This window comes from Vipera berus (assembly GCF_964194415.1).
Source record: "Vipera berus genome assembly, chromosome: 6".
Classification (NCBI taxonomy): Eukaryota; Metazoa; Chordata; class Lepidosauria; order Squamata; family Viperidae; genus Vipera; species Vipera berus.
Genome location: NC_138208.1, coordinates 49,264,836 through 49,291,851, shown reverse-complemented (window position 1 = coordinate 49,291,851; position 27,016 = coordinate 49,264,836). Strand labels below are relative to the sequence as shown.

General features: G+C 36.0%; 1 protein-coding gene across 1 annotated transcript in view; it reads right to left on the bottom strand.

The window, feature by feature from the left end:
• Positions 1 to 22,317, bottom strand: part of OTOGL (otogelin like) — a gene marked incomplete at both ends in the record, with an annotated part of 100,156 nt that extends 77,839 nt beyond the window's left edge. Inside the window, 15 exons of the mRNA XM_081330625.1 lie at positions 416 to 574; positions 1,904 to 2,009; positions 2,250 to 2,395; positions 5,556 to 5,602; positions 6,439 to 6,547; positions 6,984 to 7,109; positions 7,724 to 7,830; positions 9,858 to 9,964; positions 10,629 to 10,756; positions 15,242 to 15,447; positions 15,927 to 16,048; positions 17,856 to 18,010; positions 19,527 to 19,625; positions 20,553 to 20,613; positions 22,246 to 22,317. Of these exons, the coding sequence (XP_081186751.1) occupies positions 416 to 574; positions 1,904 to 2,009; positions 2,250 to 2,395; positions 5,556 to 5,602; positions 6,439 to 6,547; positions 6,984 to 7,109; positions 7,724 to 7,830; positions 9,858 to 9,964; positions 10,629 to 10,756; positions 15,242 to 15,447; positions 15,927 to 16,048; positions 17,856 to 18,010; positions 19,527 to 19,625; positions 20,553 to 20,613; positions 22,246 to 22,317 (1,750 nt within the window). The remainder of the gene's footprint in view (positions 1 to 415; positions 575 to 1,903; positions 2,010 to 2,249; positions 2,396 to 5,555; positions 5,603 to 6,438; positions 6,548 to 6,983; positions 7,110 to 7,723; positions 7,831 to 9,857; positions 9,965 to 10,628; positions 10,757 to 15,241; positions 15,448 to 15,926; positions 16,049 to 17,855; positions 18,011 to 19,526; positions 19,626 to 20,552; positions 20,614 to 22,245) is intronic.
• Between the last annotated feature and the right edge of the window lie 4,699 nt (positions 22,318 to 27,016).

The following is a 27,016-nucleotide window of genomic DNA, read 5'->3' as shown; positions in this document are numbered from 1 at the left end:
TTAGTAAAGACAAAGGATATCAATCAAAATTGTAGACTTGCCCAATTATGTCTAAACATTTTAGCTGTTTTAATTTTAATAACAATTTTCCTAAGAAAAAGTTCCTTTACTACTTCATTTATCCAGACTTCTAAAATTCCAAAGTTTAATTAGAACAAAGCTCCTTTTACCAAATGTGGTCCACAGACTTCAATAATATTCTGCTTTTGTTTTTAAAACAATGGAGCTTGTTTGATCTCCAGCAAAAGGAGGAGAGGACTCTGTATTTTGCCCAATGCAGCCGGACAAAAGGGGCTGGTGGCAAACTACATGATAATACATTTATTTCTCAGAAACAGCTTGGTTAATACAGTACATGAAAAGGAATTTAGATATATGAAGATAATTAACTAATGAATAATAAATGGTATCTTACCATTTAGGGTGAATCCCTGGCTGAAGGAACTGTACTGTATTTCACCACCCCGGATGAGAGTCACTTTCTTGTTTATGTCATCTTCAAAAATTAGCGTCAAAGATTGAATGCAATCATAATCAATGCTCTGTATGAACCAAAGGAAGAGGAGGGCTGAGTCTTATGGGAAAAGGAACATATAGAGCAAATGTTGTTAATCTGTATTATATTCTGTTTTTATTTTACTTTTCTCCTCACCAACACCCCAAAATTTATTCTTACTACATTTTAGATTAATCTTGACCTGCCTTTAAGACTGTAATGTATACAGTATAAGCTCAGACTGAAAAAGTAACAGCTAACAGTTATGCAAGCCTGAGACTTATGGTGCCCGAGGCCTCAGAGTTTGGAAAAGTTGATCTATGTGACAGAAAGTGACATGGTGATTTTCAAGACAAAATGATGAATTAAATGCTAGTGTAAAGTACTAGTATAAGAGTTTTAAGACCTCTTAATAGGATTAAAAGAAAGTTCATTTAGAATTATGAAGAAAAGTACGTTTATTAATAAAGCAAAACATCACTTCATGAAAATTCACATACACTGCAAATTAGAGATGCAAAATGTAAATGAAAACACAGCATAATGTACATAATACAAATAAGTAAAACAAGCAACTAAAACAATTGAAACTATTGAAACTGTTGAAAGAAAAATCTTCATCAGGGTCCAGTCCAAGCCGGGAATAAACAAAATGGAAACTGCTTTAGAAAGAAGGTTGTAGTTTATTGAAGAGCAGAGCCAGACAGAAATGTGGCTTTGGGAAAGCTGACCACATGTAGCTGGGAGTGGTGGGTTTTTGTACCTTCTTGGGCTTTGGGGGTTGTCTCTGTTCCTGTGACATGAACTTTGACCTGAGGTTCAGAGTGCCTTTCTGGTATTGGTGGGTTAGTCCTATTATATTATATCCTAGAGGTCATGTCTTTAGAGTTTGGGTGGGGTATGTAGATTTTAGGGTCTTTGTCTTTCTAATCTCATCAGCTTCACGTTTCCTGGCTCCAACCTTTCTGAATAGGATTATCAAATCTGCATTTGTAAAAGCTGGTTTCTGAGTTTCTCCTTGGGGGAAACTGGGGCTGGTTTCTGTCTAAGATTTTTCTCCCATTATTACTTTGGGGGAATCTGTCTTTTTAAATATTTCCTTCTTGGGGGGGGGTGGGGGGCTGACATCCCACAAAACATAACCAGTTTTAATTAAAAAGCATCACAGCTAACTTTTTTCTCTCTTGGAACACAATCACTTCAGTTAACCAATTAAAATAATTTTAAAATAATACAAATATTGCATTCAGCATATACCAGATTTATCCCACCATCATTTTAAATGCTTGTTCAAATATTTTTATATACTCTGGGCTTCCAGAGTTATTATTCCAAGAAAAGAGCACATAAAATGACTAATAAATATCTCAGTCAGCTTCAAATGCTCTTATCTGGTTGGCAATATACCAAGCTGTTCAGATCTGTCACCAAGAGCATTTATCCATCTAAGACACCTGGTCAGACTGTAACCAAATATGTAGATGCTTGTGTAATCATGCGTGAATGAAAAACCCTGTAGATTTAATCACAGTAAAAGGATTTAATCAAAGTAAAAGGCACAATTGCTTTTACAAAGCCGGTACTTACAGTTGAAACAAAACCCAGGTTCAGATCATAGAAGACACTCAATATCAAGAAAAATACTGATTTTTTTTAATCACTAATCTTCTTAAGCAATTTTTTGGATTTCTTTGGATTAGATGTATAGGGATTTATTTATTAACACAAAATGTTAATTAAACTGTCAACTTACCTGTCCACAGGGACTTTTCTGTAACGTGAGTGTGAATTTGTCTTTCCCGGTACCTTTTACCAGAATATACTGACAGCTCCCAAGAAAGGTATAATGGCGACCATCAAAAGTTGTGAAATGGGATTCACCAACAATTAAACATTCAGCTTCAAGATTGATCAATATAAAAAGTGTATTATTTTTTATTTGATTTCAGTGCTCTTTGACTCCAACCAACTCTGAGAGCAACATAACTAAAAGAATAGCATAAACTAAAGAGCAACATTACAACTGAACGGCAACATAAAAAATTAGTAAAAACAGATAAAATAAGAATAAATCCAAAAAGAATTACATGGTAGCTGTAAGATGGCAAACCAATGAATACAGAATATTTCAAATAGGGGGGTCTCACCCACCCTATCTCAAGGCCTGAGAGAACAGCTAGGTCTTTAAGGCCTTCCAGAACACCTCCAGAGTAGGACCTCTCCAGAGTTTTTTTGGGGGGGAGCCTAATTCCAGAGGCAGGTGGAGGAGGTGAGTTTCCTGGGTTCTGAAAGTTTACATTGTTTAATAGAAGGGACCTGGAACACACCTACTTATACTAGCCATGCAGAAACCATGGGAGATAGGCCACAAATAACTGAGCCATATACCATCTAGAGCAGGGGTCTTCAAACTCGGCCCTTTTATGACCCGTGGACTTCAACTCCCAGAATTCCTCAGCCAGCATGCCTGGCTGAGGAATTCTGGGAGTTGAAGTCCACGAGTCATAAAAGGGCCGAGTTTGAAGACCCCTGATCTAGAGCTTTATAGGTAATAATTAGTACCTTTCTTGACCTGAGTGGCAACCAGTGCAGCTTGTGGAGCAGAGGTGTCACAGGACCATATCAAGGCATGTCCATCACTGCCCAAACTGCGTTCTGAACCAGCTGAAACTCCGGAGTAATTTTCAAGGGGCAGACACATGTAAACACTATTGCAGTAGTTAAGCCTTGAGATAGCTAGGGCATGGGTGATTGTCTGAATCCAGGAGAGGACAGAACAGGTTCATCAGATGGATATTGAGGAAAGGCAACAAGTTGTGCACCACTCCAAAATGGGGAATGGCAATCCATTTTAGCATAACGATGGAAATTCCCCAGGCTTAGGTGATTCCAATAGTTACAGCCACTCGGTAGAATTAAGCCAGACTTGGTTTCTTTCCATTAGTGCCCACACAGCCTCCAAGTACAAGACTTTGGCCCTGAGGCTGAAAGATATAACTGAGTATCATCAGAATACTGATGATCCTGAACCTCAAACCAGGGATGATCTTACTCAGTGATTTTATGTAGATACTGAATATCTGCATGCAGTTTCTAATATCTGTATTGCATAAAACTAAAGATAAAATAGAAACTATAAAGCAAATGTAAAGTGCCTTCATTGCCACAATGTATTGCTCTTCTAGCTTTCATTACACCATGTGTGTTTTCTTTTATCCTTTTAACATAATTTGATGTACACTAATGAAAGCTTAATTATTCCAAGACATGCCACAAATTAAAGTTCAAGAGAATTTCAAAAACACTGTAATTTGCAATTCAGGGCTCATAGAAGCTCATTGCTAAAGATAATGTCCCTTTTTGAGTTGAGCAGTTCTTTAAGTCTCCTGGTGGTTTCATGGAGAGATCCATATAAGAAATGGGTTTTAACAAATCAGAATTGCTTTTACGTTGTCTTCTCCTGTAATTAATTTGAGTTCTTGTCCAGGCTACAGCCTGGGGATTTCCAGATAGTCTCTTGGCTGATCCTGCTCAGATTTTCAAGATCACCCAAGAAGATATTTAGTCTTAGGCATCTTTCAAGGTCTTCCATGCACTCAAGTAGTTATAAATTGCAATTGGAAAAATAAATGTACTTTTACTTATTTATGCAGCAACAAGTAAATGAATGAACAATCATTCAGTTAATGATGGTTCAAAATTATAATAGCCTTGAAAAAAGTGATTTATAACCTGTTCTTGAAATTACAACCATCGTACTGTGCCTGCAGTCACATGAATGCAATTTGAATATCTCACAACTGGCCAGTATTTACAACCTGTGGCAGCATTCTGTGGTCACATAGTCATGATTTGTGACCTTCCCAGCCGGTTTCCAACAAACAATATCAATTGGGGAAACTGGATTTGCTTAACGACTGTGTGATTGATTTAATGTCCATGGTAAAATGATTGTAAAATAAGTTTGGGTCCTATGATAATTCACTGAATGATCACATTGTTTAGCAGCTGATATTCTGGTCTCAATTGTGATCATAAATTGAGGACTAACTGTACTTTGCTTCTTTTTTTGTACAAGCTAGTTTCTGGATTTTTCAGTTTCAGATGCTGAGATTACTAAACTTGAAAGAAAGATTTATGAATTAGGCTTGATTGATTCATAATTCTACTTTCCTCCTAGGATGATATGAGATATTATAATTATAATTTGATATGATCTCCAAATTAGAGTCATCTGAAAGAGTTTCCTGCTTTGAATGGGTTTGGCTTGGCTTAGCTGACCTTACTCTAAATCTGCTCCAGTTTTTTGTAAAGCATTCCTGATCAGTTGGTAAAACTCTCCTTGTTTGTTTTCAAAACTAATTAATGATGGACAGTATTAATTCATTTATTATATTTTATGTTTTAAATTGATTTTGCAGTTTACCTTCTCAGGTTTTTTGCTATATAAATGTGCATATGTATACAAACGCATATACACACATATTTAAGATTTCAGATTAATAAAAAAAAGACAAAGAAACTATACCTAAACTGAAATACAATCATCACAGCCAGCCACTGCTCAAAGGTTAAAACATTATTGGCAATAAACATGACAGCATCAGTAGAATCTGGTATGTTACATGGAAACATTTATCATGCTTTCCATATCGTTTTGAGTAATAATACTAATATCCTAGGATGCATTGTAATCAAATCAAATAAGCTTATTTTTTTTCTGAAAAAGTACGTTAGTTATATTTTTGTAGCTAAAAATATCCTATTTTTGAAGTAAGGAAATTTAAGGATTTACACAACTGAATTGAATTCTGAGTTAATGTGGCATTTATGTATTTATTATGACTGTACGTGCTTCCCAATATTTAATAACATTCAATCTCAAGATTATCATCATAAAAACTAATAGCATAAATCATTGACTTGCACTATGGAGGATGCAAGCTTAACATGCACATTTGTAGCTAGAATTCAACATCCTTCTCTCTCTCTCCCTCCCTCCCTCCCAAACACACACACACCACACACAAATAAAATTATCTTTATAAGAAAAAATTACCTGGGCAATCATGTTCAGTGCAGTTCCAAACACCACTCATACAAATGCTAAACAAAAAATAAGAAATTAAAAATGTTTATATATTTGGGGATAAGATTGAGGACTGAAATTTGTTTTTTACACAATATTGTATAATAGCCCTTTTGGTATATAGTACATAAAAGTAACTATAAAGGAGTTAATATCCTTTTGTTGTTTTTCTTTCACACAGAGACCAGACCAGACCAGACCAGGCTCCTAGTACTTGAGTAATCAGTGCAGAATGAGATCTGTATGCTTTAATTCTGAGTAGACAAATCTATGAGCAATCCAGGAAGCAGTTCCCTCTTTGATCCTTATCTGAGATATATGTATGTTCATCATCTTGGCTGCCACCATATATTGCCAATCCTCAGTCAATCAATTAAGTTGCTATGGTATGATATGAATCTCTAACTGAAGGGTAGAAACTGGAGCCATCTGATATTCTTTTGTCTGACTAGTCTACCTGGTTGCAACTTTAATGTGGGCACTAAAGCTATAAAATATAATGTGATAGGATGGATCCACAGTGATTAAAAAGGAGTGATATTGTACAAAATGGGTGAAAGGGTAAAGATCACCATGCAGTGCTAGAACCTCAGTCCAGTTTAGAGGTCTTAATGTTCACTTATAACCAGGTGGTGAAGGAGCCTATATGAATGGTTCATTCTTTGGTGTGCTTGAGATTTCTTCTATCACGAGTTCAAACTATTATGTCAAAGTCAATAAGTGATTTTCATGCAGCCTCCCTCCTTTGTCCTATTCCACAGTAGGAACTGTGGTGTAAATTTCATGTTCTCCATAAAACAGAGCACCTATTGGCAAGACACACAAATCAGAGAGGTTATTGACAATTACATACCAGTTACTACATTCTTGTTCAATTGTTGAACCTACAGGGAAAGCTGTCCCATGATAAACACATGGGCAATCTGATGCAGAAATACAAGTCCCATTGTCCATTATAAGGCCTAGTTTGTAAAAATAAAAAGGTTGCAAAAATGTAAAGAGATCGCAATATATAAGGTAGTCCATGTTAAATATGTACAAAGTATAGCTCAGAGTGAAGTTAAAATAATTATGTAATGAATTACCCAGTCTGCATCTGATACTGTCAATGGATATTCCTTTAAATCTAAATGAGGTGAAATAGTGGCCTTACTACTACATACTACAATAAACTCTTGCAGAGACTGATGGAAAGAGGAGGTCTGGAAATCTGAACTAAGAATAGAATATAATGGTCTATATTTCAGTTCATTTCTTATTTATTAGCAATGTTTTAAGGAAAACCACAAAATTAATTCCTTAAAAACTATGGTAAATTCTAAAGATATAAGACAAATAGTTCTTTGCTAGACAGAAACTTTATTATTAAAATAATTCATCTGATGAAAGTTCACTTACCATCTGGGCAATAGCATCCATCTAAGCAATGGAGGTTACTACCTAGACAGTCTTTCTCAAAAGTACAGGTTGGTGGACAACAACTAATACAATCCCGGTGGATAAAAGTATCTTCACAACTGTCAGCTAAAATAATAAGTTAGATAAGAATGATTACACTCCATTATACTTCACTTTAATGAGAAAAAGTATGCATTATTTTCTTTTTAAAATGTTGATTAAACATATAACTTTCTAAATTAAGATTTTACGTTGCCAAAGCCATCAAATTTAGAATAAAGAACCTATATATTAAGTCTTAGTAAGATGAATATTAAGATGCAGAAATGTACATTTTTATAATTAAAAATAATGGCACACATTAAGTCAAGTCAATGTTTATTATAGTCAGAGACCAGAGACACAAAAAAGACACCCTGAAATTTAAATTATTCTGAGACTTATTATGAAGAGTTATATATAACTATTTAAAAGTTTAAAAGTTTAAAAATGCTGTTGAGTTTATATAGCCTATTTAACATGACCCTGAATCATTTCCATACCCTGAAATATTCTAGTTATGAAGCCAAATTCTAAAATATGTAGGACTGATGATTAAAGTGGTTCCGTTCACTTGTAGAACAGTTGCAATACGCTACCCATTACAGTCCAGTGATCTAATTTATCAGATAAATATTTTTGCTTTTGTTTAACATCATGAAACTAATTTTTGATTGATCGAAGTATTAAAACACACTTACTACAGGCTGGAAAGTCATCTCTCCAATCTCTAATAGGATAGCCTACATGTGAACATGAACGAGCATATTCTGTTACTGCTCGGCAATAGGTTTCATCATCATCCTTTCTGAAACAGCAAAATGAAACTTCTGGTTAGTTACTGTACATGCTTATGTATTGAGTATTCACTTTTCGCTATAAATATAATAAATGTGTTAAATAAGATTTCATCAGAGATTTATAGCAAATTCCAGCCATCACCGAGCTGAGATAGCCCTAAAGAAGGACAAGCTTTACAAGTTGGAGGGCTGCTGATGCTTTAGAGATACTGTAGGAGAAGTGACTTAAAACTGTACTATTGCAGCATCTGAAAATCAAGAGAATACTCTTTAAGTTTAGCTCAAAGGTGATTTTTCAAAAGGCATCTGGGCTTTCTTTGTTTTCGCTTGAAGACATTCCACTTCTCATCCAAGAGAATCTCCATAAACATCTTAAGTTTAAAGTATCTCTGCAAAGCTAGACTAATTTCCAATTTCAAAAGAAAGATTGAGTACTTCAACTATGCACCTCAAAAAGCAAATTCATAATGGAGTTTTATTCAAAGATAACTGTATTCTTGTCTAGTATGCCAGAGCTGTAACCTACCGTATGTTCTAAAACTATGATGAAAGTAAAGGAAAATTCTTAGGAATAAAAATTATTTGAAAAGGCAATATATTATTAAAATATAAAACCAATTTGTTTTTGCTAATAGATTTGGTTCTAATGAAAGCTTCAAGAAAAAAACCCCTCCCTCATTTAGGTTCGAAGTATAGCTTCCCCAAATATGGATATAGTCACAAAAGACAAATGTAGGTATGTTTTTATTTCAGATCTTTTCCCTACATAAAGAGGTTGTGAGGCATACACACATACATACACACACACACAGACACAACGGCAAAGCAGAGATCCCTTATATGTGACCTAGGTGTTTATAGTCCAACCTATCATATTTTACTGCATTAAATGAGTGTCTTTCTTTTTCTTTCTTTTCTTTCTTTTTCATTCATTCATTCATTTTTCTTTGCAACTGAATGACAGGGAAGATCAAAAGAAATAAAAATGAAAAAGAAGTGAAAGAAAATGTTTAAAATTGTTTCATTCCCAAAAAAAGGTAAGCAGAATCAAACGAAAAGTATTACTTGTTAAAGAACAGAACCCAGTGTTAATACTGAGGACTTTTGAGAAGCTACGGTAATTCTTGGACAACACAACTGAAAACTTATAAGACTTAAACCTGGGCTATATATAATATAATTTATGTATATTAGCTTGGGTCTTATTTATCCATTAATGATTAATTAACCAATGTTAATTAAATGGAGGAATTAACAAACATTGTTATATTGTCTACATTCATTAAATGTTTCAGAAAAATGAGTATTGATTCTGTTTAGGTAAGTGCCAGCACAGAAAACAAACTTATTAATTAAAATCCACATAGGAAATCCACTAGGAAATATAATCCTCCTCTGAAAATTGGCCTTTGGAATCATCTTAATCAGGAAAGGAAAGTATTACCTTCCAGTCCACATTTTTCCAATATCTGGTTTACAAAACCACTCATTGCTTTTTCCTTGCCTTGTGAAGGGAAGCCCAGGTTCAAGTCCAACTTCAACCATGGAACATATAACTTTGAACCAGTCATTTTTCGCAATCAAATCTAGCCCACAGGTTATTGAGACACAGACATCAGTTCTGAAGGATACCAAAAAGATTGAGTGTGCATTGTGGCATGACAATGCAAGCTCTGCCCTTTTGTATCATGAGTTGCACACAAAAGGGAGGACTTTGTATTACAATTGCCACGTTTTATCAGCTTACCCTTACAGATGACTATCATTTGGGGGGGGGAAGTTGGAGGAAGGAGAACTGTGATACACAGGGAGGGAGGGAGGAATAACTAAACTAACACTAAACTAGGAATACTTTGGAAGCAATTCATTTCCAGCTATTCTGTTGCAAGACAAGAGGCCATTTCTTTCACTCTTACTGTAGTTAAGAGACATTACGGTAGATGTGTTCCTCTGTGTTAGAGTAGTAGAGAAAGGCAAAATAACAATAATGATGACTAATAAGCCTGCAAAACAAAATAAAGTATATTCAGCTTACCTACATAGGTCATTCATGCAGCTGGAAATGTAGGGATAAGGATCTATGCTTTGATGACAACTTAGAAAAGGAAAGTGCAGGAGTATTTGGCACTTGAAGTAGATACTCTGTATGTAGAATGAAAATCGTATTGAAATATATACATACCTACATATATATAAAATTAAACATGCAAAAAATTTGAGTGGCATGTTGGCCTAATGGTGAAAACTCTCTCTTCCCACTCAGAAAGTTGAGAGTTCAAGCCTAGGTCGTGGCTGATGTTTCTCTCCTAAGGTGCAAAGAAAAAAATATCTGCTGCGAACTGCATGGCGTGAGAAAGGACATCTGGTCAGCAAATGCTTAGCTCCATCCAGTCGCCCCAATTCTACCCGAAATTAAGGGATTACAAGGTCGTAAAAAGGGAGTTTAAACATGCAAAATATTCCCTCCCATCCAAGGATATTATATTTATAAACCTAACCTAATAACTCTTTTGAATGGCCAGTAGACTTTTTATTATATCAGTTGTGTTTTATTGTAGAGATATGACCTGAACTATCCTGTGTACATTGCTGAAACATAATGCAAGATGTTCTGTGAGATACTTCCGACTCTAGTGTGTCATTCCTCATCACAAGTCAAAGACAGTCCCTCCAACCTTCCAAGTATGTTTTTCAAGGGGAAAGAAGAGGAAAGCTGCTCCCCAAAACTTTCTTTTACTTGTGACTCTTCAGATCAAGGTCCATAAAAATAAATATTTTATACTAAATTGCAACCTAAACTGCTTACCTCATAGGATTCTGTATCAATGTTGCAAGGACTAGGAAAACTAGATTCAATAGCTCCACAGGTTGCATCATCTGGGATTTGTATAGCCCAGCTGTTAGCAAATTTAGCTATATCTTCTTTATAGTCACCTATTTAAAAACATAAATTTTATATATAGCCCAGCATACACAATAGGATATTCAAAGTGCAGTTATTGAAATGATGGATCCCTAGATTGTAAATCATGCATATTATGTATATTTCCTTTAAAATAGATAACATGTCTGCCATTACATCAATTTGAACCTTGATATGGAGTTATTATAATCAAAGCTGATACTAATATATCTTATTAATATTGGACAAGACCACCTAAAAAAACATCCAGTTTGAATTTTTCCATACACACAAATTCACTTCATTAGTCTTTGCAGTTTATGCCATTTCAAAACCTGTCCTTATTTGCAATAGGCATAATAATAATAATAATAATAATAATAATAATAATAATAATAATAATAATAATAATAATAATAATAATAATAATAATAATAATAATAATAATAATAGTGTTGGAAGGGATCTTGGAGGTCTTCTAGTCCAACCACCTGTTCAGGCAGGAAACCTTATACCAGGGGGTTGGCAACCTTGGCTCTTTTATGACTTGTGGACTTCAACTCCCAAAATTCCTGAGTCAGCATGACTGGTTCAGGAATTCTGGGTATTGAAGACTGTTGTTGTTCTTAGCTGCGAAGTCGTGTCTGACCCATCATGACCCTATGGACAATGTTCCTCCAGGCCTTCCTATCCTCTACCATCTTCTGGAGTCCATTTAACCTCACGCCTACTACTTCAGTGACTCCATCCAGCCACCTCATTCTCTGTTGTCCCCTTCTTCTATTGCCCTCAATCTTTCCCAGCATTAGGCTCTTCTCCAGTGACTCCTTCCTTCTCAAAGTATTTTGAGTTTCAACTTCAGGATCTGGCCTTCTAAAGAGCAGTCAGGGTTGATCTCCTCTACGACTGACCGGTTTGATCACCTTGCAGTCCAAGGGATTCCCAGGAGTCTTCTCCAACACCATAGTTCAAAGGCCTCAATTCTTTGGTGCTCAGTTTTTCTTATGGTCCAACTTTCACTGCCATACATTGCAACTGGAAAGATCATAGCCTTGACTACAGGGTGATGTCTCTGCTTTTTAGTGTGCTGTCTAGATTTGCCATGGCTTTCCTCCACAGGAGCAAGCGTCTTTTAATTTCTTGGCTAAAGTCCCCATCTGCAGTGATCTTGGAGCCCAGGAAAATAAAATCTGTCACTACCTCCATTTCTTCCCCATCTATTTGCCAGGAATTGAGGGGGCTGGATGCCATGATCTTGGTTTTCTTAATGTTAAGTTTCAAGTTTTGCACTCTCCTTCTTCAACCGCATTAAGAGGCTCTTTAGTTCCTCTTCATTTTCTGCCATTAGAGTGGTATCATCTGCATATCTTAGGTTGTTGATATTTCTCCCGGCAATCTTAATTCCAACTTTTGATTCATCTAGCCATGCCTTTCTCATGATGTGCTCTGCATATAGGTTAAATAGGCAGGGTGACAGTATACAGCCTTGCTGGACTCGTTTCCCAATTTTGAACCAATCAGTGGTTCCGTGTCCAGTTCTCACTGTTGCTTCTTGGCCCACATATAGGTTTCTCAAGAGACAAATAAGATTGTCTGGTACTCCCATCTCTTTAAGAACTTGCCACAGTTTGCTGTGATCCACACAATCAAAAGCTTTAGCATAGTCAATGAAGCAGAAGTAGATGTTTTTCTGGAACTCTCTAGCTTTCTCCATGATCCAGCGTATGTTGGCAATTTGATCTCTAGTTCCTCTGCCTCTTCAAAATCCTGCCTGTACTTCTGGAAGTTCTCGATCCACATACTGCTGGAGTCTAGCTTGTAGGATTTTAAGCATAACTTTACTAGTATGAGAAATGAGTGCAATGGTGCAATAGTTTGAACATTCTTTGGCACTGCCTTTCTTTGGAATTGGAATGTAAACTGATCTTTTCCAATCCTGTGGCCACTGTTGAGTTTTCCAAATTTGCTGGCAAATTGAGTGTAGCACTTTTACTGCATCGTCTTTTAAGATTTTGAATAGCTCAGCTGGAATAATGTCACCTCCACTAGCTTTGTTGTTGCACAGCTTTTCTAAGGCCCACTTCACTTCACATTCCAAGATGTCTGGCTTGAGGTCAGTGACCACCTTATTTTGATTATCAGGGACGTTAAGCTCATTCTTGTATAGTTCTTCTGTGTAATTTTGCCACCTCTTCTTAATCTCTTCTGCCTCTGTAAGGTTCCTGCCATTTTGGTCCTTTATCATGCCCATTTTTGGATTAAACATTCCCTTCATCTCTCCAATTTTCTTGAAAAGATCTCTGGTCCTCCCTATTCTATTGTTTTCTTTTACTTCTTTGCACTGTTCATTTAAGAAAGCATTCTTATCTCTTCTAGCTATTCTCTGGAATTCTGCATTCAATTGGGTGTATCTTTCTTTTTCTCCCTTGCCTTTCGCTTCCCTCCTTTCCTCAAATATTTGCAAAGCTTCCTCAGACAGCCATTTTGCTTTCTTGCATTTCTTTTTCTTTGGGATGGTTTTAGTTGCTACCTCTTTACAATGTTGCAAACCTCTGTCCATAGTTCTTCAGGCACTCTGTCTTTCAGATCTAATTCCTTAAATCTATTTGTCACCTCTACTGTATATTCAACAGGGATATGATTTAATTCATACCTGAGTGGCCTAGTGCTTTTCCCTACTTTCTTCAGTTTAAGCCTAAACTTTGGAACGAGAAGCTCATGGTCTGAGCCACAGTCAGCTCCTGGTCTTGTTTTTACTGACTGTATAGAGCTTCTCCATCTTTGGCTGCAGAGCACATAGTCAATCTGATTTCTGTGTTGACCGTCTGGTGATGTCCATGTGTAGAGCCGTCTCTTGGGTTGTTGGAAAAGAGTGTTTGCTATGACCATCGTATTCTCTTGACAAAATTCTATCAGCCTGTGCCCTGCTTCATTTTGTACTCCAAGGCCAAACCTGCCTGTTATTCCGGTTATCTTTTGGCTTCCTACTTTAGCATTCCAATCCCCCATGATGATAAGGACATCATTTTTTGGTATTAGTTCTAAAAGGTGCTTCATAGAACCGGTCAATTTCATCCTCTTCAGCACTGGTGGTTGGGGCATAGACTTGGACTACTGTGATATTGAATGGTTTGCCTTGGATTCGAACTGAGATCATTCTGTCATTTTGGGGATTGTATCCCAGTATTGCTTTTCCTACTCTTTTATTGACTATGAAGGCTACTCCATTTCTTCTGAGGGATTCTTGCCCGCAGTAGTATACCTGATGGTCATCTGAATTAAATTCACCCATTCCTGTCCATTTTAGTTCGCTGATACCTAAGATGTCATTGTTCAGTCTTGTCATCTCTTGTTTGACTACGTCCAGCTTTCCTTGATTCATGGATCTTACATTCCCGGTTCCTATGGAGAAAAAATCTTTACAGCATCGGACTTTCCTTTCACCACCAGACACATCCACAGCTGAGCATCCTTTTGGCTTTGGCCCAGTCACTTCTTTCTTTCTGGCGCTACTAGTACTAGCCCTCTGCTCTTCCCCAGTAGCATATTGGATGCCTTCCGACCTGAGTAGCTCATCTTCTAGCATCATATCATTTTGCCTTTTAGTACTGTCCATAGGGTTTTCATGACAAAGATACTGGAGTGGGTTGCCATTTCCTTCTCCAGTGGATCACGTTTTGTCAGAACTCTCTGCTATGACCTTTCTGTCTTGGGTGGCCCTGCATGGCATAGCTCATAGCTTCATTGAATTACACAAGCCCCTTCGCCACGACAAGGAAGTAATCCATGAAGGGGCCTACAAGTGAAGACTACAAGTCACAAAAGAGCCAAGGTTGCCTACCTTTGTCCTATACTATTTCAGACAAATGGTTGTCCAGTCTCTTCTTAAAAACTTCCAGTGTTGGAGCATCACAACTTCTGAAGACAGGTTGTTCCACTGATTAATTGTTCTGTCAGGAAATTTCTCCTTAGTTCTAGGTTTTTGATTAGTTTCCATTCATTGCTTCTTGTCCTGCCTTCAGATGCTTTGGAGAATAGCTTGACTCCTTCTTCTTTGTGCCACCCCCTAACATTTTGGAACATTGCTATCATGTCACCTCTAGTCCTTCTCTTCATTAAACTAGACATACCCAATTCCAGCAACTGTTCTTTAGATGTTTTAGCCTCTAGTCCCCTAATCATCTTTGTTGCTCTTCTCTGTACTCTTTCTAGAGTCTCAAAAAAGTTTTTACATTGTGTGATGGATGCAGTATTCCAAGTGTGGCCTTACCAAGGCATTATAAAGTGGTATTAACACCACTGATTAAGTCATAAGAATCATAATGACATTACGAACCTTGAATACATTATATCACTGTTAAATAATTATATAGTTTTTACCTCAGAACTTGCAAAATATATGCAATTACCATCCATAGCAGATTCAATAGCCTAGTAATATTCTCTGATGACAATTACAAATAATTAGAATACAAGGAAATGGTTGGGTTTATCATCATATATTTTAGCATGCTTACTACTTTGTAATACGAGATCATCTGATGTGTTGTTATTATAATTTCCACAGAGACCACATGTTTTTCCCTTGTGTTCTTCTGTCAATTTAATGTAAACCCCAGAGTTTCCATCCCAAGCTAGGGAAAAGCCAAATGTAGTTTTCACCAATATATAATTTGCTAATTTCTCAATGAAAATATTTCCAACTGTTTGGGGCAAAGACAACCTGAAAAACAAAATAAATTCTAATTTAAAGATGTCAGCTAGCTATCATCTTGCTATATTTTACCCATAAAAATATTATGTTTCTTTTTAAAAAAAATCAATCATAGTAATATAATATTGAAATTATTTTTTGTACATAAAATGCAATTTATAACAAATGCATTTAATTTTTTTATTTGAATCCATTTTTACTTTATATAATACAAATATTAACATTTGTTATAATATTGTTTCAATGATATTCAGCTAGCATCTGTGAGATTCCCTTCCTTAGCTGGTTGGCTATAATCTCACAGAATCTTGCTAGTAACACTGAAAGGGAAAAACAGAAATTCCATTCTAGGTTTTCTGACTTCATATCAACCAGAACTGAATATTTTCATCATCAAACTTTCACAATAAGACAAATAACTTAATAATTTTCCTCTGAATACTTTAGTTGTTTTAAGAAACATAAGAAAACATTTCAATTGTATTTACCTGATTCTACCCTTTCTAACATCATGTCCCATTATGTGTATTTCATCCTGATTCGAAAAGAACAAGCTTATTGACCGTAAACAAGAATACACTGAACCAGCACAGTGAGGGCTATTATTAATCTTAAAGAGAAGAAATAGATACATAAAACATAAGAATATATTTTTAAGTATGTAAAACTTACTTTATTCAATTTATTTTTCAAAAGAAGCAAACTAGAAATATTTGGAGCAGTTTTTCAATAGCATATTTAGTGTACATGTCTCTAAAGAAAAAAATGTATGCATATTAACATGTATAATATATGGTGGATACATTTTGCACTATCAGATCATATGCACTGTTCAGAATTGAGGTGCCATAAAAATAGGTTTAGAAGTGTAACACCTACATTGAAATTACTGATTACCAAGGGGGTTACAGATCCAACTCAAGGTACCGATTTTACCCTTTAAAACTGCTTGGGTTGACACTTATGTGTTCAAAAGTTCATCTCTGCTGATCAGAATATTCATCTTGAATTGTCTAATAAAAATACCCACTCCATACCAGGTTAACCATTTGTGTATTTGTTATGTACGTATATTTTTGTGAAGATATGAAAGTACTAAAATATTGTGACAGATGTTAGATGATAGGTGATAGGTGATTGATAATAAGACAGACTAGAGAGAGAGAGAGAGAGAGAGAGAGAGAGAGAGAGAGAGAGAGAGAGAGAGAGAGAGAGAGAGAGAGAGAGAGAGAGAGAGAGACAGACAGACAGACAGACAGACAGTCAGACAGTCAGACAGACAGATCTATTACTAATCAGAACATGGTTAAATTTGCTGCCAACCTAAAACAGTTATTCAATAATACTTTTACATGCAGTCTTAATACAACCTTAAAACTTTTTGCTGTAGGAAACATGGCTTTAGGATGGGCTTTACTATTGTCCTTGCTAATCAATCTGATAAACCATGCCCTTACTCCAGCAATTCAGGGAATATCAAAATAGTATTATTAACATTAATCTGAGGATTTAAAATATGTGTGCTTTCTAATTTCAGAACTTCAAAGTTCTTTGATCATCATTTGATACAATCTGATTCTGATCTCATTTTTATTAATCTTCACATATGATATTCTATGGCAATATAGCATATATTAATATTTCAAAAAACTAATAATGCTGAATTCACATGATGAAAAGAAAAAAAAACACTGAGTGAAATAGTTCAGCCTAGAGTAGTACAGTCAACTAATTGGCATCCAGGAGTAGTAAGGAAAACTACAGACAGCCATTTTATCATCTGCAATCTATTAGGGAATATCTGAATGGATTTTTGTGCTCCTCAGTAAGGAAATCTTCTGGTACCTTTTTCTTGTAAAAATGTTTGTGTGATTGAAAACCTTATAGATAATACACCTATCTTTCCAATCTACTAGATAGATGTAAGCTACTAAATCCCCACCGTCTACCTAATGTGTTCAAAATTAGATCTACAAGTAACAAAATTCTATCAAATCCATATGAAGGTTACAAAATGAAATGTGTATAAGAATTCAGACCAATGTCTAGGGATTATGGGTAATGAAAATCTTTCTATAATATTTCTATAATATATTATAGAATATTTCTATAATATTAGAAACAATATTGACTAACATAATTAAAGTATACTATCACTTCCCCATTTTCCTATCCTTTGGCTGCCCAGAATCCTTTTTGATCTCAGAACCAAATAATTGTTAATTAGTCAATGAATGGAATCATGAACACAAACTGAACCACAGAATAGTAAGTGAACAAAGAACAGAAATAATTCTTTCTCTTTCCATACCATAATCTAAACCAGCTTAGTTACATAGTACAGAAGAATCTCTTACATAATTGACAGAAAAGAGCCTGCTCTTCTCAGGTCCTTTTGACCCAGTTTCAAATCTTACCCACACAGTGTACTGAGGTTCTGGATCACTGCAATCTTTCACAAAAATATATGAACAGTTTCCTGGGAAGTAGTAGTAGATGCCATCAAATGTTTCAAAGTGGTATTGCCCCCATGATTTGCAAATCCCACCTCTGTCTTTGCCAATATTTGGAACTAAAGAAAACAAACATACTTGTTTGCAAGCCATGCCAGCAGAAACAATCATTTCAGATGAGTGTTGCCCATTCCAAAGATATTCATCATATTATGTTGTAAAAAAACAAACAAACACATGAAACATCACAATATAATCAGATATTTAAAAAGAACTTATGGATGGAAATTTAAACAAATAAAAATAAAGTAAGGAAACTCAATAAAATATGCTCTGAAGACAAATTAAGGTATAACTAGATAATGTTATAACCAGATTAACTTCCTGAATATTTCCTGCAGTAGCTGTCTTTCTCAAAAGAGCTGGTATCTTTTCATCTTGCTTCTTCAGGAATATTGCAAGGACATGAAAACACTGGTGCGTGAAAAAATAGTGAAGATTATCTATGCAAATTGGGCTTTTTCAGAATTAAATTGGAACTTATTCTAAGCAGAGGCTTTTGCAAGAATGTTGCAAAAATGTTAAAATTATGAAAGCGTGTCACCACAAACAGTATAGTACCTTGGTACCACAAACCCTTCTGTCTTGTATGTGAGTGTGGCATCACAATATAAGTAATAAGGGACCAGGCTTGCATGACAGAAAGCAATTTCCATTCCTCTATGGATGCATCTGCTAGTAAAATGAATGATGAATGTAGCAAATGCAATGCTATTGTTTTACATATAGCTAATCTCAGAGTCTAAAGATGAAGGAGTGGGAATCATGGACAACTATTTTGAATATGGTTTATTATGTGTACCACTAGAATACTGTAGAAAATTTTCCAAGATGAGGATAACTTTTGATTTCTGAATTATGAGCTGGGTGGCATCTCCAAAAGTGACTGGGGACCATAACTGAAACTTAAAGATGCCATATCATTTTCTTTAATACTTGCCTGTGACAATTTCCCACTTTTACTAAATACAAATTAGTAATTATTGTAATGATAAATCTTTGGGGACTGAGTTCAAGGCTTTTGTGTTGCACACAACCTCAGAGATTCATACTCTGCATCTGTTCAGTTACAAAGGGTTGCAGTCAGGTGGTGTATGAGATAACGTTGGGGAAGAGCCATTAATTCACGAAAGAGTCTGTAAATGAAAACTCAGTCCTGAGAAAGTAGTAAGTATACTTTAAGAGACTTAAAGTAACAGCACCATGATTCTGTGTGGCATTAGAGAGGACAGAAGGAAGCTGGCAGACTTTCAGGATTCTGTAATAATTATACGTTACAAAATAAAATAGAGTTCCTTTGGTTCCTTCAGATTGATTTCTTGAGTTAGGCTACCTTGAAGAACTGATGTCCCAAACATTTAAACCCTCTTTAAAGGCTTTAAAAAAAAACTCCTAGCAGTCTAACCAGTTAAAAGAATGTCTAGGATGATCCAGAATCACAATTACAAGTTACATTTAGGCTTAGCAGTACTTACATCTTTGCAAAATGTTAGCTTGAATACTTAAAATATGAGATTGAATCCTTTTGCAATATACCTATGATAAAAGTGCTTCATACCTTCTCATGGAACTTACTGATTTGGCAGCGCTGTCCCTGTGCCTGAAACGTCTCGCAGTCACAAACTCCTGTCTTTGTGCAAACTGCTCCATTAAGACAATCTTGAGAACAAGAAGCTTCATTAAAAAAAGACAGGTGTCAATAAGGGCTCAGATTAGAGGAATTTCTTAAGTAGCCACTGGTACATCCCAGACCAGTTTCATTTCTACACATCCAAGGAATGATCGGTTGAGTAAGGTTGCCCAAAATAAATATACATCATCCTACAACTAGCTTTTTGTTATTCTCCTCCATATAACTGCTTAAGTTTGTTCTTTCTTCTTAAAAAATTTTATTTCTGCAAAAATCCACCATTCATAAATTAATTCTTTATCACAATTAAGGTAAAACACATATTTAGTTCTTTTTTAACATCTGGGAAAGTTCTCTCAGAAATGAATTCTTGAAAAGCATTTTTCATCCAAAGATAAAAATGTCATCCTATATGGATCATGCAGCTGTGAATAAATTTGTAGATGAAATGCCTAAGCCAGCAATTTGGAATAACCAGCAAAGATGTAATAAAGAAAATTAGCTTTATCACAGCAGACAGAGATACTGGAAACAGAATGTAACTGGTTGATGAGTTTTATGAAAAATTCAATTTTAACCCCCAAACTGCCCCCGCCCCCCTTCTGCCTTGGAACACAAGTCAGTGACTGTTTTTTTTTTAAATTTCTTAACCCATAAGCAAATAAATACTCACTGGGAAATAGACCTGGGCCCCTAGTATAGAGTCATGTTCTTTCTTGTCATGTTAAAGAAAAAATCTGTTCCAGTTTATTTATTGTATGTATGTGGAATGGAAGGAAGCTACCTTATTCTTTTCCTCTGATCTGAAATTGGATTTAACCTGCTATGTCAATAAACCACTATTTTTGCAGCCTTCCTCTGACTATTAAAACAGTGAACGTGTCAAATATTCACATTAACAGCTGTGAAAAAAACATGGCAATTGAACAAATATATTTAATTATAGTTAGCTGGGTTATAAGGTTACTGACCTCTTGATGAATTTTGAGCCTGAGAAAATACATCATGAACATCTGATGAAACAGTGGTTGTCTATGAGAGGAAGGGAGAAAAACAAGCAAACCACACGTGAATATCCAAATCAAAAATAAATCAGCAAATCTTATAATTATATAAATTACAATTTAATTGTAAAAATTAATTAGTTTACATTTATGTAAAGATTGTTCTCAGGGGAAGCTCAAAGCTCTTGATTAATTAACAGTGGATTAAAATATAATTTCATTCAATATTAGGAAAATAAAAGCGACTTATCAGTGCTGAACACTGCCAAAGTGAAGGCATTTAGAGGACACATGATTCTTATATTAACAATGAATTGTTGCTCCATAGTTGGAGTACAGATAAAAATGTAGTGTTACGTGTACAGTGGAACTTCTGAAATTTGCTGCATCAGTGAAATTTCAGTGATGTATCTTGTATTTTTAATTACATTGACTAAATCTTTCTAAGCCACAACTTCTGCTTATTGAATAAACCACAGTTTGCACAAAATGCTATGCCCAAAACAAGTAAACCATAATATAATTTATTGCACTATAAATCCAGTCAGCATCTCCACTTAGTTGAGTAAACATTCTCTTGCAACATAACCTGCCTTGACAGCAAAATAAAGCCCTCATTGCAGGCAACAGGTCCTGGGAAAGAGCAAGTTGTGAATGTTTCATAACCTTTCCTGCATGTTCTAAGATTGTTTCCCACCCTTTTCTTGAATGAAAGAAACAATCCCATTAACTCAAGTATCAACCACCAGGGTTGAAGAAACATTACCTATTCTAACTGAATATGGAATAAAGACACTATATTGCGTGGGTTGGTCCTGCTATGAAGGCTAACCCAAATGTTTTTTCCTCTCATCCAAAAGATAAAGTAGATGAAGATTAAACTACACACACATTTAAGCTAACATGAATTTGATTTCAGAAGGTTGCTCAGTCTTCATTTACAGTGGATATAGAAAGTCCACACACCCCTGTTAAAATGTCAGGTTTTTGAGATGTAAAATAATCAGACTAAGATAAATAATTTCAGATTTTTTCCACCTTAAATATAATATATAACTGTACATGTCAATTGGAAAACAAATTGAAACTATTTAGTAAGGAAAAAATAAAAAACAAAAAACAAAAATAATGTGGTTGCATAACTGTTCATACCCTCTTACAGGAAGGAAGTTCTTGTAAGAAGGACTATGAAGTTCTTGTGATCTGGTAGGATTTTTCTGACATTTACTCTGAAAAGCCGATTGCTTCTTAAAGCAAAAGCCAACTCTGCAAAGAGCTTACAAAGCATCAAAGAGATCTCATTTTTGGAAGGTATCAGTCTGGAGAAGGAAACACAAAATTTCCAAGGCTTTGGCTATACCATGAAACACAGTGAAGACAGTCATCAACAAGTGGAGAAAATATGGCATAACAGTGACATTATAAAGAAGTAGATGTCCCTCCAAAATTGATGAAAAAACAAGATGAAAACTGGTGTAAGAGGCTACCAAGAGGCCTACACAATATTGAAGGAGCTGCAGGAATTTCTAGCAAATACTGGTAGTGTGCTAAATGTGATAACAATCTCCCGTATTCTTCATATGCGGGGTAGGTTGGCAAGACAGAAGCATTTTCTTTAGAGAAAAGCATCCAAGCCTGACTACTTTTTGCAAAACCCTACATCAAGTCTGACAAAAGCATGTGGGAGAATGTGTCCTGGTCTGATGAGACTAAGGTTGAACTTTTGGGCCATAATTACAAAAAGTATGTTTGGTGCAAAAACAACACTGCACATCATCAAAAGTACACCATACCCCCAGTGAATCATGGTGATGGCAGCATTGGGGCTGTTTTTCTTAGTCAGAACTGGGGGTTTAGTCAAGGTGGAGGGAATTATGAATTATGAATCAACAAACAGTCAATTTTGGCACAAAACCTTTAGGCCCCTGCTCAAATGTTGAAGATGAATGTAATCTTTCTACATGACAAGTCCCAAAGCATACTTCCAAATCAACAAAAGGATGGATTCACCAGAAGAAGATCAAAGTTTTGGAATGATCCAAAATTGGCTCCAGCTGAATCCAATTTAAAATCTATTGGGTAATCTAAAGAGGGCTGTGCACAAGAAATGCCCTCCCCCTCTGACAGATTTGGAGCACTTTTGCAAGGAACAGCGAGCAAAAATTCCCAAGGCGAGATGTGCCATGTTAACAGATTTCTACCTCAAACAACTGAATGCTGTCATAAAATCAAAAGGTCCTGCAACAAAGTATTAGTTTAAGGGTGTGCATCTTTATGCAACCACATTATTATGACGTTTTTTATTGTTATTCCCCCCCCACACACACACACACACTTGTATAGCTTATATGTTAAAGGTGGACAGAATTCTGAAGTGATTAATCTTGGTCTGATTTTTTTACATCTCAAAAACCTGGCATTTTAACAGGAGTGTATAGACTTTTTGTATCCACTGTACCTCAGATTAAATGAGACCCAAAGAGTTTTCACAAGTATAACATCTGTTTGTGGGAATCTATTATGGAACAGATAGAACTATCACATCTGAAACGAGAGCTCATCTATGGTTTCCCAATTGTGCATTTTGCAAAGCACCAACAAAATTTCAGGTCCTTTTTGTCTACACCTTTTTTCTACTTTATGTGCACGTCACTTAATGCATTAGGGTGATTAATAAGCTATTTACAAAGAATGAATGGATAGTTTAAGGTAGGTTTGCATTTTGAGAATTACAGGAAAATAGGTACATTATGGAAAAACTACTGCACTCATTCCTGCCGTGATATTCTTCGTGATATTCGCATTTCCATTCTGGTTTACAAAGACTTCATTGTAGGGATAGTGTGTGTGTGTGTGTGTGTGTGTGTGTGTGTGTGTGTGTGCCTTTTCTCTTCTTCCTTTTGAGGTATAGCCTACCTTAGCTGCTAAGAGATCTCCTTTTTGAGGAACTACAGTAAATTCATTCCTGGAAGAAGACAAAGAGAATCCTGTATAAGAAAAGGTTGTGAATAAACAGACTCCCGTGAGAGAGGTGCTTCATTCTGATTTATCTCACTTCATCAAAGGCACCTTTCTTGAGCTAAGCTTTTTAAAAAAAAAACAGGTAATGTGCATGTTTGTTTCCCTTTTCATCCCCTCTTTTAGAAGTACAACAGATACCAATCTTTTGTTCATGGACATTATTTATTTATTTATTTATTTATTCACATTTATATACCGCCCTATTCCCTGAGGACTCAGGGCGGTTTACAGGAAATTAAAAAATCCACCATACAAAAGTTAAAAAACCAAATTAAAAAATATTAAATTGACCCTGTATACTTAAAACCCCAATTAAAATTTCTCCTCAGCCTGGGCCCGAGAGCTCAAAGAGCCAGGTCTTCAGGCCCCGGCGGAATGATCGGAGGTCGGGGGCAGTCCTCAGCTCCACCGGCAGCTGGTTCCAGAGGGCAGGCGCTCCCACTGAGAAGGCCCTATCCCTGGGTGTCACCCGCCGGCAATCTCTCACCGGCGGCACCCTGAGCAGACCCTCCCTGTGGGAGCGTACTGGGCGAAGGGCGTTTGGAAATATTACCATAGAAAAATCAGTAAGAGTTGGATACATTTAATGATTGAAAAGAAATGAAAAAATAATAAAAGGAATGGTTTCATTAGAATTAGAAAAGGGCAATGGGTCAAAATGACAGAATCAGTGATGTAATCATGTAAGTTAAAGTTCATTAACTCACTCAAACTCAAGAGTTATGTATTACTACATTTTAAGCTCTGCAGGGATGTCTGGTCTGCTTATATTCTGCCCTTAATATATAAATTTCCAGGAAGAGCACTTCATGTGAGCTTGCTTCAAAAAGAATTGAAGCTATAAACTGTCTATGAAACTACCACATGTACAGTTGCCAAATTCTGTGTTGCCCAATGAAAATAAGACATAACTGGTTAGTGAAATAATCACTTCTGATTTATTGATCACTTTAGATTCAACACATACTAGCTATTTTGTTTTTAGATAATATATATTTTACTTCATAGCCTGTAATATTTGATTTGCACTTGCATAACTAATTGATGCATTATTATAGCAGTTTATGTCATATTTTTATGTGTTACTTTAACTTTGCATTTTATCTCATATACTTGATTGTTCTTTGGTGTTGTCTCTTTTTGTGAGGGGAATTTTTGCTGTTCATTGACAGAATAAATTATTATAATTGTCAGGGCTATAAGTACATAACACATTCGGAACTCATATCACTAGTTTATTTTATTTTATTTTTATTTTTATTCCATTTATATCCCACCCTTCTCCGAAGACTCAGGGCGGCTTACAAGCTTAGCAGTAGCCTTCATTCTATGTATATGCCTGCTTATTAGGGCTTTCACACACACCCCAAGCGGCATATACTAACCACTGCAATTCAATTTAAACTAATTTTATCTCATCAATTATTTGCTGGGAATTCCTTTCCAAAAAAATCCTTAAAGTTAGTCCTCAACTTACAACCAAAATTGAACCCAAATTTATGTTGCTAAGCAAGGCAGGTAAGTGAGTTGTGTTCCATTTTACAACATTTTTGCCACAGTTATTAAGTGAATCTCTGCCGTTATTATGTATGCAGTTATTGTTGGGGGCAATTAAGCTAACTTTGTAATAATGCCGCTTGGGGGGGCGTGAAAGCCCTAATAAGCAGGCATATACATAGAATGAAGGCTACTGCTAAGCTTGTAAGCCGCCCTTAGTCTTCGGAGAAGGGCGGGATATAAATGGAATTAAAATAAATAAAAAATAAAACTAATCTGGCTTCCCCCATTGACTTTGCTTGTAAGAAAACAGCTGGGAAGGTTACAAATGGTGACCACATGACCCTGGGACACTGCAACTGTCATAAATATATGCAAGTGCCAAGTGCCCAAATTTTGATCATGTGACCATGGCGATGCTGCAACAGTCATAAGTGTTAAAAATGGTCATAAATTATTTTTACAGTGCTGTTGTAACTTTAAACAGTCATTAAATGAATGGTTATAAGTGAAGGACTACCTGTATTATAACTATCAGTAAGACCATGAGCTTCTCGTTGCAAAATTTAGGCTTAAACTGAAGAAAGTAGGGAAAATCACTAGGCCACTCTGGTATGAACTAAATCATATCCCTGCTGAATATACACTAGAAGTGACAAATAGATTTAAGGAATTAGATATGATAGACAGAGTGCCTGAAGAACTATGAACGGAGGTTCGCAACATTGTACAAGAGGTAGCAACTAAAACCATCTCAAAGAAAAAGAAATGCAAGAAAGCAAAATGGCTATCTGATGAAGCTTTGCAAATAGCTGAGGAAAGGAGGGAAGCGAAAGGCAAGGGAGAAAAAGAAAGATACACCCAATTGAATGCAGAATTCCAAAGAATAGCTAGAATGAACAGTGCAAAGAAAAAGAAGAAAACAATAGAATAGGGAGGACCAGAGATCTCTTCAAGAAAATTGGAGAGATGAAGGGAATGTTTCATGCAAAAATGGGCATGATAAAGGACCAAAATGGCAGGAACCTAACAGAGGCAGAAGAGATTAAGAAGAGGTGGCAAAATTACACAGAAGAACTATACAAGAACGAGCTTAACATCCCTGATAACCACGATGAAGTGGTCACTGACCTCGAGCCAGACATCCTAGGATGTGAAGTGAAGTGGGCCTTAGAAAAGCTGAACAACAACAAAGCTAGTGAAGGTGACAGTATTCCAGCTGAGCTATTCAAAATCTTAAAAGACGATGCAGTAAAAGTGCTACACTCAATTTGCCAGCAAATTTGGAAAACTCAACAGTGGCCACAGGATTGGAAAAGATCAGTTTACATTCCAATTCCAAAGAAAGGCAGTGCCAAAGAATGTTCAAACTATTGCACCATTGCACTCATTTCTCATGCTAGTAAAGTTATGCTTAAAATCCTACAAGCTAGACTCCAGCAGTATGTGGATCGAGAACTTCCAGAAGTACAGGCAGGATTTTGAAGAGGCAGAGGAACTAGAGATCAAATTGCCAACATACGCTGGATCATGGAGAAAGCTAGGGAGTTCCAGAAAAACATCTACTTCTGCTTCATTGACTATGCTAAAGCTTTTGATTGTGTGGATCACAAGAAACTGTGGCAAGTTCTTAAAGAGATGGGAGTACCAGAAAATCTTATTTGTCTCTTGAGAAACCTATATGTGGGCCAAGAAGCAACAGTGAGAATTGGACACGGAACAACTGATAGGTTCAAAATTGGGAAAGGAGTCTGGCAAGGCTGTATATTGTCACCCTGCCTATTTAACTTATATGCAGAGCACATCGTGAGAAAGGCAGGGCTAGATGAATCAAAAGTTGGAATTAAGATTGCTGGGAGAAATATCAACAACCTAAGATATGCAGATGATACCACTCTGATGGCAGAAAGTGA